The sequence below is a fragment of the Polistes dominula genome, unplaced genomic scaffold, assembly GCF_049000335.1.
Source record: "Polistes dominula isolate Pdom_NZ unplaced genomic scaffold, Pdom_raw_medaka contig_78, whole genome shotgun sequence".
In the NCBI taxonomy this organism is placed as follows: domain Eukaryota; kingdom Metazoa; phylum Arthropoda; class Insecta; order Hymenoptera; family Vespidae; genus Polistes; species Polistes dominula.
In genome coordinates, this window is record NW_028301042.1 from 3,302,574 (window position 1) to 3,316,034 (window position 13,461).

Below are 13,461 nucleotides of genomic sequence, written 5' to 3' on the forward strand. Positions count from 1 at the left end.
TTAAAAGTTGATTTTCTTTTATTTTCTATGAAATAAATAAGAAAAAAGAAATATAGCAATAATGAAAAAATTTAGAAAAAATAAAATTGAGCCGTTTATTTTGAAAGTGGCCTAACTCCATTTATGTTCGAATCGAGATATTAAAGAATTTATGTTTCAATGCAATTAAAAATATACGTACAAGATATTAACGAGTTACACTACTTAAGTGTATCTAAAGGTGTTAAATTTATAGTTCCTATTAAAATAGTGGCAATTATTATGTGAATAATATGCGTTTTCTAACCACGAATAAAATTAGGCCACTTTGAAAATTAACAATCTGATTTGTTATAAAATTGCGAAGGAACCCAACTCCATTCAACATAATTTAAGATGCTTCAAATTGAAAAAAAACAATACTCAATTTATTTCACATATCTTTAAAACACTTCAGAAACATAATTTATGCGATTCAAAACATTTTTTTGCTACTTAACGTACAAAATTATAAACATAACCTACAAAACAATTTACTACTCATGTACATTTTGTGTGTGAAAGGGATTTGAAGAAATCATGATGTTCCGATAGTATATATCGTAATAGGTTAATTATATCCTTGAATTTTGTTGTTGTAATTTGTCTCATATTTTTATATAGGGGTGTCAATACAATATTTTCGAACTTTATTGGTCTACCCCGACGTGGTAATAAATTCAGGTCTTTCAAATTTTCATTCTCATTCATTGATGTCTTGTAGAAAATTTGATACAGTTCATTCCTGACAAAACGCATCCAAAATATCTTTAATCAGTTGATTGATTCTTCATCAGAATTCTTTACCCTTTTCAAAATTGCGTCGTCTAATAATTTTGTTTATACAAAATCTTCTTGTCTCATTTTATTTACAATAAAGTATTATCATATTTACTCAAAATATAAGCTACCACAAATGCTTTATTGATACATAACATGAAGTTGTACAATAACCAGGTGCAACCGGAAAATAATAATTGACGAATGATGTTAGACTATTTTCAAAATAATCGACCCAAATGTACAATTAAATGTGAAAACAAAAAAAACATTTTATAAGCATGGTAAATGTTAAATAAATAAAAATCAGAAAACGTTTAAAAATCATCGGTGATCAGACAAAATTCACCAACTACACTTTTGACAGAAAATTTCATTAGTGTTTGAGAATTTATTAATTATTTTAATATTAATATTTAACAGTATGTAATAATTTGCTAATTATTTCATAAAATACATACTTTTCTCTATAATACTTAATGTTTCTCATTAAAAATTTATATTACGAACAATAATAATTTATTGTTATATCTGCAAAAAATGTTAATTAGTTGCTTTTTATTAAAAATAAACAAAATAAAAATAATAAAAATATATGACGAACTTTGAGAATTTACTTGAAATACATTTACTATAGGGTGTCCGTAAAGTTTATATACGTACGAGAAAAAAAAATATATGTATTGTATTTATTTAAAATATTTTATTTGTATTTTATTTTTTCCTTTACAAATATGTCTTTGAACAAATTTTTTCTACTCTCAACAAAACCGTATTAATATTAATTAAATAATTACTTATGGTTTTGTCGAAGAAAATTATTTATTTAAATAATTAATTAATATTAATCTTCTACTTATCCATACATTAGGAACACCCTATATTATTTTCAATACAATCAAAATATTCGAAAAAGTTCAACTAATGGAATTATTCCTGCATTTTACGAACTATTCGAATATTTTTTACAATTGTTACAATAATTCATAAATATCTTTGAAAACGTAGATATTTTTTTTCCATTGAAATTATATAAAATAAAAGAGGAAAAAAAAAGCAAATGATTCCTTTCTTCTTTATTTCTTTATCTGATTCTATTTCTCGGAATTTCTGACGCATCGTACGATAAGTATTGAACTGACAATGAGTGTACCTTTTTATGATTTGTTTATCTTTGAAATAAACGATGTCACGTGAGAACTTGTCGAGAACAAAAAAAAAGGAAAAACCCATAGTAGGCCGTGTTTCTGTATTTTTCATTCCAAATAAAGGAGAAACTAGTATAAAGATCGTTTGATATGTTTTGTCTGCATGCAACCAGATATATAAAGAATAAAAAAAAAAAAATAAATCAAAAATATCCGTTGTTCTAATCATTCATTTTATTTCATAATTCTAACGATTAATGATAAAACATTTTAGGAATATAAATTATATACAAACGATTTTCATTTATTTGACCTAAATAATAATAAAAGTTTAGTCACGAAGAATTTTTTTGAACACCCTATATACGAAATTTAACAAACAAATTAATATGTTAACCTTCTTTCAATGCTAAATACTTTTTACATTTATATTAATTAAATTTATAAAAATTATAAATGTGTTTGTATCCGTTAATTGATATTATGAATTAAATTCTAATAAGAAATTATTTATAATAGAAAAATATATTTAATAATAATAAAAATAGACATAAATCTACTAATATTCTATTCTTCTGCAAATTAAATATTCTATTATTATATAAATAATAAAAAAAAAATCATGTGTGCAGATCACACGTGTTAGAAGTGAAACCTTCAAAGATGTAAGTTTCGAGAAAATCAGACGAATGCACAGTTTTAAGAGTAACATAATTGTAGGATTTATTTATTATAATATTATTACCATATATAATAAAGATCACCGGTATGGTCTCTGGGTGGAATAGATGACAAAAACTAACATTTTCAAAATTCTATCTATCAAGATGGAATGCCGAATGCGATAGATGTAGATAGAAACAAAAATGGTAGAATGTTTATCGGTGGAAAGATATCCTATCCTAACCTAAGTAAATATAATATATATTTTTTTTTTTTGAAACTCAGGTAGATGAATTTTTTCTTTTACACTTTTCACACTTTCTATGAATTTGAGATATCTTTATAATGGGTTAGCACACACAAGTATTTCTTTTTGTGTTGCAACTAATACCTGTAGATGCTGTAAAAGAAGGGAACAATTGTGGTCGTATTTTTTTCGTTTCATCGGATTTTGAATTATAACGATTTTAAAATCTATTTATCATTTCCGTTGTTTTATTTTATAATATTAAAAAAATTTTTTTAAATTTATTTTTTATATTTTTTTTTCTATATTTGTAAAATAAGTTATATTATTTTATTTTTATTGGAAATATAAAGTAAATAAGGTTTATTTGTTTGTGTCACGTGTCCAGTTTCTTGTATTTTAAAAACTTTTCTATTTTATTGAAAGATTAGTATAAATTTCCTAAATACGCAAACATTATAATCAAAAAACATGTCTTTGAATATTTATAAAAAAAAATATTCTACAATGTTGTATAATTCTTTTTCTCTCATGTATCTGATAATCAATTTTTTTTTTTTTGTAAAATATTGCAGACAATACAATTATTTTATTCTATATATTTCATAATTGTTAATTGTAATAATATTTGCGAAATAAATAATTTAATAATAATTATTCAATAAAATAGAAACATTTTTAACCCCTTAACCTACGACTTATATTCGAGAATTTAGGGCCGAAAACGTAAACAAGTTCGCGCAGCCTTTGAGCCATTCGCACGACTTGAGTAATACACTGATCGAGCAAAACGTAAATATTGTGATCATCGTACTACCGGCTATGCCCGTAGGATTAACGTTTGACCCGATCATCGTACACGGGCTATGCCCGTAGTTGTATGTTAAGGGGTTAAATAGAAAAGAAATGACACGTTTGGTAAAAAAAAAAACAGACCACGCACCTTCTTTCTTTATTTGGACCGTCAGTTGGTTTGGACCTTATACTTTTATCGCATACCTACTTGCTTATCTCTGTTTATTCTTCTACCTTTCTATCGCTCCTACCTACAAACATTCCGAGTATCAAAATAATATGGGTCCACGCTTTGTAGTATGCAGTCGCACACAAACACACACATATACAACCAGGAGCGATAACTACGAAGCATAGCATAAAGAGGAGACCGAGAATAGGAAAAACTGTATAGCTATATTCCGTCTCATTCTCTCGCAGGCTAAATCCTATATGTTTGTCTCTTTTTCTCTCATTATTTAGTATAGCAGCCGTTTCATAGCTTCGTTACATAGCTCCGTTTCCTACCGACCGCGTTTATTTACTTTTCAGATCACTCCCATTCTAAAGAAGTTTTCACTTCAAAAATAGAACATTAAATTTTCTAATAAAATAAATTATAATTAATAATCAAAGTTTTTTCTTTATTAATATAATTTTTATATAACAAAGACTCAAAAACAATAATAAATATACTCAAAACCAAGACATTACAATTATTTTACATTATTATTGACAAAAACACGTTAAATGTGTTTTATAAATCACGCTAATAAGTTTCACAAAACGCATATATATGCGTGTTCATAGCATTCAAAAAAGGGTTAAATAAAAACAAAAATGAAAATGAATAATTCCCATAAATAAAAATAACCGGTTATTGCCGAAGCGACCGTTCGCAAGGACGAACGTAAACGAAATGAACGGGGAACTACGCTCCAAGTAGCCTCGAACTAAGGAGTCACGTGACTTGGCGTGAGTCACGTGATCGGTGTAGCAGCGGCTAGGTGATTGGCTGAGCGTAGCGAATCGCGACGAAGATCGTAGCGCGGTCAAAGACAAAAAAGTGATTTTTAAAAGGACGAGAAAACGACGGTGACGATGACGATGACGATGATAGTGGTGACGATGACGACAACAACAACGACGATGACAAAGGACAAACTGCATTCTACGCCACAAGACTGTGAAGTTGTTTTTAACCGAGTTATATGAGTGGGGTGGAGTGAGTTGTGGTGGGTTAGTGGGGGTGGGGGGAGAATGAGCGAGTGAACGACGACGAACGAACGAGTGAGTGACCTTGATTCCTTCATTCTAACGAATATTAGTGTTGTAGCAGTGGTAGTAGTAGTAGTAGTTGGTTCGTTTCGTTTCGTTTCGTTTCGTGGGGAGTTAAAGCTGTGCGCGAGAAAACCCAACCAACGATTCTACTCGGTAATTCTCATCGTCAGTACGAATTCAATCACCGTTCTTGAAACAGCTTTTTGCTAGACGAGGAAGAGGTTGTTTGCTTTTTTTTTTGGTTTCTCTCGAGGAAAGAAAAAACAAAAACCACCCATATTCGTCGTCTTTTCGAAAAATAAAAAACAAACAAAAGAATTTCATTTGCTTTTTTTTTCTTATTTTTCTCTTTTTTTTTTTGGTTCTCCAATATACTCGATAAAGTGAAGAGAAAAATACACTACTACTACCAAGAACAACAACAAAACCAACAACCATGAAGATTTTTGTTAATATTTTTATCATCGCTACGTGCTTCCTTGTATTTTCTTATGCATTTCCTGGTGAGTCAGAGTTTTATTTTTTTTTTGGCTTCTTTTTCTTTACTTTTCTTTCTCTTTCTTCCTTTATTTTATACAATAATTTAATTTTATACACTAAAATACAACGATGTAATAAATAATATTCGTTTGAAATATTCTTACCAATCAAATGTCACACAAGGGAGGGTGGGGTTTATTTGTTTTGTTTTTTATTTTCTTATTCTTACTCATATCCACCATTTTTATACTTCTTTCTTCTTTTAATACTTTCTTTTTTATACTTTTTCCTCTTTTTAATTCGTTCTGCCTATTTTTTATTCTTTTTTTTTTATTTTTTACAAGAAAACAATCCTTAGGATGATTCATCTCGACGAAAATAAACCCAAACGTCGTAAGATTCTTACCTTTCGTTTTTTATTTTTTTTATTTTTTTTATTTTTTTTATTTTTTTATTTTAATATCTCAAACATCGATATTCTAGAAGTAATCTTATATATGAGAATTTTTTTTTTCAAAATATTATTTTCGTTTCCTTGCTACAACATCGAGAACATTTGAATAACATCGATGATTTATCACTTCCCCTTTCGGTTTTTTTTTTATCTTATCTTATTTGTTGGTATAAACTTCGACCTATGTGAGTTACGATGATCGATAATAATTATCTGACTTTTTTATTTGAATTTTCTCTCGTTGTATCTTCAAACGACTATCGATAAATTAAATCACTGATTTATAAATATACAGAAGACTCAGGTATAACACGGAGTTACTGTAACGCGTTTATAAAATATATTACGACTCATATTTTTTATATAAAGAGAATAACTAGTAAAAAAAAATTTATGAATTACCCATCAATCCCCCCTTTCCTCCTCTTTAATCCCCGCCATATAATTAAAAATCAAATTTACTTTGATCAAGATTTTAATCGTACTATAATTAGTGACTTATTTGACTGTAATGATTTTGTTTTGTTTTTATATTTTCTCTTTTTTTTTTCTTGAATTTTGAACACTTATTGAAAATAATTTACCAAAAAGAAAAGAAGAATTTTTTTAAATATTTATAAATATATTTGTAAGATAATAAGATAAAAAAATAAACGACGAATTTGTATATTCTCCCTAGGAATTCGTACAATGTGTAGCAAATTAATCGCATTATACACTACGAGTTTACTGTAAATTTAAATCTTGTTCTATCTAAAGCTGTTACTTTGTATCGATTTGTTTCTTTTTTTTTCTTTCTTCTTGACACGGCAATAGGATAAAAAAATAACGTTATTATCTTTATATATATTAAGGATAGCCATGAATAATGGCGTCTTGTTATATTTAATTAGTTGCATAGAAATCGTTAACTAATTTTTTTTTTTCGAACAAGGTAATAACCTAAAAAACTTCGAAAAATAATACATGTATGATAACTTTTGGAATTAATTGCTACGCTTAATTTGTTGCATGTAAAAATCATTAACTATATCTTTTTTTTCAACAACGCAATTATTTGAAAACCTAACCTAAAATATTTCAAAAAATAATACATGTATGAAAACTTTTCGAACATATACTAAATATATATATTTTTTTTAAATGCACCGAATTAATTGCTACGCTTAATATATATACGTTAAATCGTAGAATGTCAATATTCACATGATTGATTGATATATTATTACCGAACTATTACTGTATAAAAATAAACCTAAATATTCAGCCTTTCACCGACATATTTGATATGCATGTTACCGTTAAAGTGTCCAATTCAGTTAATTTATAAAATAACTAAACGTTTTTGGGAAAATTATATTTTTTGTTATACATTTCAATTAGATATTTTATGAATTAACTAGATAATATATGAATTTACGAAAAAATCCAGTGATTTAAATACATAACTTTTGATTTACTTTTTTTTTTTTGAAAAAGTCTACTTTACTTTCAGTAACAATAATGTTCAAAGTTATCCTCGTTCTTATCTCTTCCTGTACTTTAAAAACTATTATACTGTTAGTCATGCTGTTCTACCGGATTTAATTTACGTTTCAAATATTAATCTCATAATTTTAACTATTCATCTCTCGTTGATTAATATACTACCTGGTAAAAATATATATTATTCTGGTACGTTTCATATTTAAATTGTTCAGTATAATTATTTCAAATTTTTGAAAATGTTTACAATTAAATTCAAAAATATTTTGATAATAATTATTAATACAATTTATTTAAATTTTATATTTTATATTGTAATGTAAAACATAATTAAATGAAACAATACGTTATAAGAATAAAATGTATCGAAAGCAAAACGATGTAATTATAATGATAATAATATAAATCATAAAAAATTAAAAAAAAAAAAGATATCTATTAACATTATCGAAAGTAATAATGTGTTAAAATCATTTTTCTCTTAATACTTAAGCTGTTATTCTACATCGATTTTATTTATTTTCCTCCTTGACACGGTCAGAGGGAAAAAAAATGGCGTTATCGATAAAAATACGATCGATTTAAACATTCGAACAGAAATAAATTGATAAACATATATATATACAATAAAGTCAAAAGATTATCCACATTGACATTTTCATATACATTTAAATGTCATAAATAAAAAAGAAACAAAATAGAAGAAGTAAATTATACTCAAATATAGGTTAGGTTATAAGAGTCACGTGGTATATACGATTTTTTTGATGGATTCATTATGCATATATATTCGATCAACTAATTGAAAAAAAAAAATGATCGATATACGATGTTTATAAACATGCAAAAATACGATATTAAATTAAAAAGAATAAAAAATGAAGAAAAGAGAAACGATAGTGGTGACCTTTTCTCGAAAGTATAAGGAAAAAGAATAAAAAAGATAGAAGAGAATGATAATATCGAGAACGACATGGGCAACGGAGTAGCGGACTTTAGCAAGGATATGTATCGACTGGAAGCTAATTTAAGTGTCGTAAGAGTTTACGATTCGCGAATCAAGGAGGAGAAGATTAAAGTCGAGTCTAAAGGTGTGGTGCCCATTTCAATCCAATAAACGAACGTCTTTCTCTCTCTTTCTTTCTTTCTTTCTTTCTTTCTTTCTCACTCTCCTATATATTCGACCTTCTTTCGTTAATGCATTATTATAATATCATCTTACTACGATTTACAAATTTTTACTTAATTTTCTTTTCTGTTTCTTTTTTTCGATTTATTTATTTTAAAGTGCAGTTAACTCTTTCTCTCTCTCTTTCTCTCTCTCTCTCTCTCTCTCTCTCTCTCTCTCTCTCTGTCTCTTCCTTTAGGTTGTGTGTGAATCACATAATCGAACTTTTTTTTTTAAATTCTATTACTTGATCAATCATCTCAAAGATTACAAGTTTTTACTTAATTTTTTTTCCTTTTTTTTTCTTTCGATTTATTTATTCTAAAGTATAGTTAACTCTCTCTCTCTTTCTCTTTGAATTGTGACTCACATTATTATTTATTTTTTATTATTTTATTATTTTTTATTATCATTATGTTTTATTTATATATTTTTATTTATTATTTATACAATTAGAAATTTGACTCACATTATTTTCCTCATTTATTTATTTTAAAATATAGATAACTCCCTCTCTCTCTTTCTTTCTTTCTTTCTTTTCTTGTCTCTCCTTTCTCTTTGAATTGTGACACACATGATCGACCTTTTTTTATAATGCTATTACTATACCATTTATTATACAGTTGCAAATTTGACTCACATTGTTTTTTCCGATTTATTTATTCAAAAGTATAGTTACCTCTCTCTCTCTTTCTCTCTCTCTTTTTTTCTCTTTGAATTTTGATTCATATGATCGATTATTCATTTATAATGCTATTACTATATCATTTATACAGTTACAAATTTGACTCACATTATTTTTTCGATTTATTTTGAAGTATAGTTAACTTTCTCTCTTTCTCTCTCTCCTTTTTTTCTCTTTGAATTTTAACTCACCTGATCGATCATTTTTTTATAATGATATTACTATACCATTTATTATACAGTTGCAAATTTGACTCACATTGTTTTTTCCGATTTATTTATTCAAAAGTATAGTTAACTCTCTCTCTTTCTCTCTCTCTTTTTTTCTCTTTGAATTTTGATTCATATGATCGATTATTCATTTATAATGCTATTACTATATCATTTATACAGTTACAAATTTGACTCACATTATTTTTTCGATTTATTTATTTTGAAGTATAGTTTACTCTCTCTTTCTTTCTTTCTCTTTTTGGGTTATGAGTTACATAATCGAAATTTTTTTGTCTATAATTCTATTACTCGATCATTTTTACGATTTCAAATTTAATTAATTCTATTTGATTTATTTTATTTAACATTAAATTGCCGGATGTTGGGTCCACATTTAGCCTAAAACCGAATTTATTTTATTGAAACGTCAAAATTGAAATTTAAATAAAATAAAAATTACATTTTACAGAATTTTTAATGAAACTTTATTCGAAATAATGTTTACATTTATATATATTCTATCTTTAAAATACATTTTTAGCAGATTTTGTAATGTTAGGTTTGATTTTTATCCATAAGAAATAGGTTAGGTGTGCATAATACGATTAACTTTAAAAATGAGTCAACTTTACTCACACTCCTCAAAATAGGTATAGTGTATGTTATATTTTGGGACCTAATAATTAAGAAGGAGAAGGAATTGGAATTAGTGTACATTTCATTATTTATATTAAAAATCAACATACATTTTTAAAACAAATTATTAAGGTTTTCTTAAATATATAATAATAAAAAATCTTAAATGAGTCAATTTAACTAACATTCCTCAAAATAGATATAATATATATAGATTTTGGGACCTAAGGAGTGAAGAAAGAAAAAAATTAGTATTTGCATACATTTCATATAATTCATATTAAAAATCAACACATTTTTTAAAAACGAATTAAGTGTTTCTAAATATATAGCACTAAAATTATAAATGAGTCAATTTAAATAACATTCTTCAAAATAGGTATAATATATGTATATAGATTTTGGGACCTAAGAATTAAGGAAGAGAAGAAATTAGTATTTACATATATCTCATATAATTCTATTAAAAATCAATATATGTTTTAAAACTATTTTTGAGGTTTTCCAAAATATATATCAATAAAAAATCTTGAATAAGTAAATTTAAATAACAATCATCAAAATAGGTATAATATATATTATATTTTGAGACCAAAGAAATAGGGAGGAGAAAGAATTATTAAAAACAAATTATTAACAAATATTACACAAAATATTATAAAATATTAAAATATTAATTATACAATATTATTATACAAATTTTATTTAACATTATTATATTATACAAATATTGTATAAAACAAATTATTAAGGTTTTCCAAATTATATATTAATAAAAAATCGTAAATGAATCAATTTAAACACACCCATCAAAATAGGTATATAGTATATATTGTATTTTGGGACCAAAGAAACATGAGAAAGAGAAAGAATTAGAATTTATATACATTTTATATAATTCTCTAAATCAACATATATTTTTAAAACAAATTAATGAGGTTTTCCTAAATATATAGCAATAAAAAATATTGAATAAGTAAATTTAAATAACAATCATCTAAATAGGTATAGTATTTATTATATTTTGGGACCTAAGGTGTAGAAAGAGACAAAAATTAGTATTTGCATATGTTTCAAAACAAATTATTAAGGTTTTCCAAAATATAAATATATCAATAAAAAATCTTAAATGAATCAATTTAAACACACCCATCAAAATAGGTATATAGTATATATTATATTTTGGGACCAAAGAAACATGAGGAAAAGAAAGAATTAAAATTTATATACATTTTATATAATTCTCTAAATCAACATATATTTTTAAAACAAATTAATGAGGTTCTCCTAAATATATAGCAATACAAAAAAATAAACTTAAATCAATGAAATTCACTCAGTCCGACAATCTAGTATTAAAGTATACCTAAAACTCTTTTATCTCTCTCTCTCTTTTTCTTTCTTTTTCTCTCTTTTTTTGTCTCTTTTTCTTTTTTCTTCTTTTTGACAGGAATCTGAAGCCTCGTATAACGTTTAGTAAAGGTATACTATTGCAGGATCGTTTCCTCGTCCACGCTACGTTTATTTTTCTTTGATATGATAGTCACACAGGACAAGAGGGTTTAAAACCTTTCTCTTTCTCTTTATCTTTCCCTTCTTTCGTCCATGTATACCTCTCGAGAGAGATACATTCGAGTGGAAACGATCGCCAAGGGGCACTATCCGAACCTTTTGAATTCTACAAAACGCGTCATTTCCAGTCGTAACACGTGACTGGCTTCGTTATTACGAATATACAGTAAGTTACAGGAATATTTATTATCACTACTGTCAATTTAAAACAATTTATAAAATATTTTATTGGTTAGATCATATTTTTCAATGTTTTATATATTAAAACATATTTTAAAAGATTATTCAACTTTAATATTAATATCAATTTGATCACGAAAGAAGATTTTTTTCTAAGAAAACTAAAATTTGATATAACCAATGAAAAAATTGGTTTAATCAATCTTCAACAAATTATTTATTATAAAATTTGAAAGAATGATCAGCAATGAACAAATGTAAAAAAAATAATATAATAATATTTTTAAATGTATCTTAACTCTTTTACTATACTTAACTTATCTTAAGTTATATAGTATATATATATATATATATATATATATATATATATATATATATATATATATATAGGAATAATTTTGCAAGACAAATTTTTTTTTTAACAATAAAATGTTCTTTCTCAATTAAATTTACATCAATTCGAAACTGTAAACATCATTTATTGCTTTTTGTATATAAATTTTAAAACTCTTTATATTCTCAGCAAATATGAATAATTGAACATTGACAGTGAAAATATTCCTACCACCATTGTAAATTTTTATAAATCAATATTTCATTGAAATACAATATTTTCAAATTTTTCTACACTGAAACATATTTTTAAATTATTAAACTTTTGTATTAATATCAATTTGATTACAAAACAAGATTTTTTTGTAAGAAAACTAAAATTTAATATAACTAATGAGAAAATTGATTGAATCATCTTAAATTATTATAAAATTCAAAAGTAAAGATCAACAATGTATAAACTAGAAAAATAATAATAGTATTATATGTTTAATATATTTTAGATACAAATACTTTTGTGAGATTAATTTGATTATCATTTATGTAAGATTATATTTCTTTAACAATAGAATGTTATTCTACAAATCAAATGTTCAATTGAAAACATTAAAAATTCTTTATTGCTTGCTGTATAAGAATTTGGAAACTTTGTATTATAAACAAATATGAATTGTTATTATAATTAACAGTCAAGTATTCTAATTACTATTATAAATTATAAACAATCAATATTTTCTTGTAATACAATATCTTCCAATTTCTTACAGAGAAAAAACATATTTCAAAATTATTATTTTTTTATATTAATATCAATTTGATCACTAAAAAAGATTAATTTTTAAGAAAAAGTTAAATTGCTCAGCAGAGTATTTACAATCCAAAATTATTATAAAATATACAAAGAAGTATTACCAAAATATTATTTATTGAAAAATTAATTATAATTTTATTATATCTCGTGTGGAGATACAAATAACTTTATTAAACTAAAATTTTGTTATCACTTATATCAAATTATATTTCTCTAACCATAAAATATTTTTTTACAATAAAAATAAATATCAATTTGAAAGATTTATAAATTAAGTTAACTATATATTTAATATATATTAATTGTATATTAATAACTATATATTTTATATATAATAACTATATATTAATTATATATTTAAAAGTTAAAATAAGTTTTTGTTTATAAGAATTTTAATAAAAGTTAGCATTAAAAATAAATATCGTTTTTTGTTTTCTTTTTTTAAATTTATGATATACTACTGTAACTCATTGTATATGCATTACAGTTGTTTTATGAAATTCGTCAATTCATGAAATAACTACAGTCACCATG

At 24.8% G+C, this 13,461-nt stretch overlaps 1 protein-coding gene across 1 annotated transcript in view; it reads left to right on the forward strand.

The window, feature by feature from the left end:
* Positions 1-4,996: 4,996 nt before the first annotated feature.
* Positions 4,997-13,461, forward strand: part of LOC107071408 (virus-induced RNA 1) — a 54,002-nt gene continuing 45,537 nt past the window's right edge. Inside the window, exon 1 of the mRNA XM_015330391.2 lies at positions 4,997-5,414. Coding sequence (XP_015185877.2) covers positions 5,348-5,414 — 67 coding nt within the window. The 5' untranslated portion in view covers positions 4,997-5,347. The remainder of the gene's footprint in view (positions 5,415-13,461) is intronic.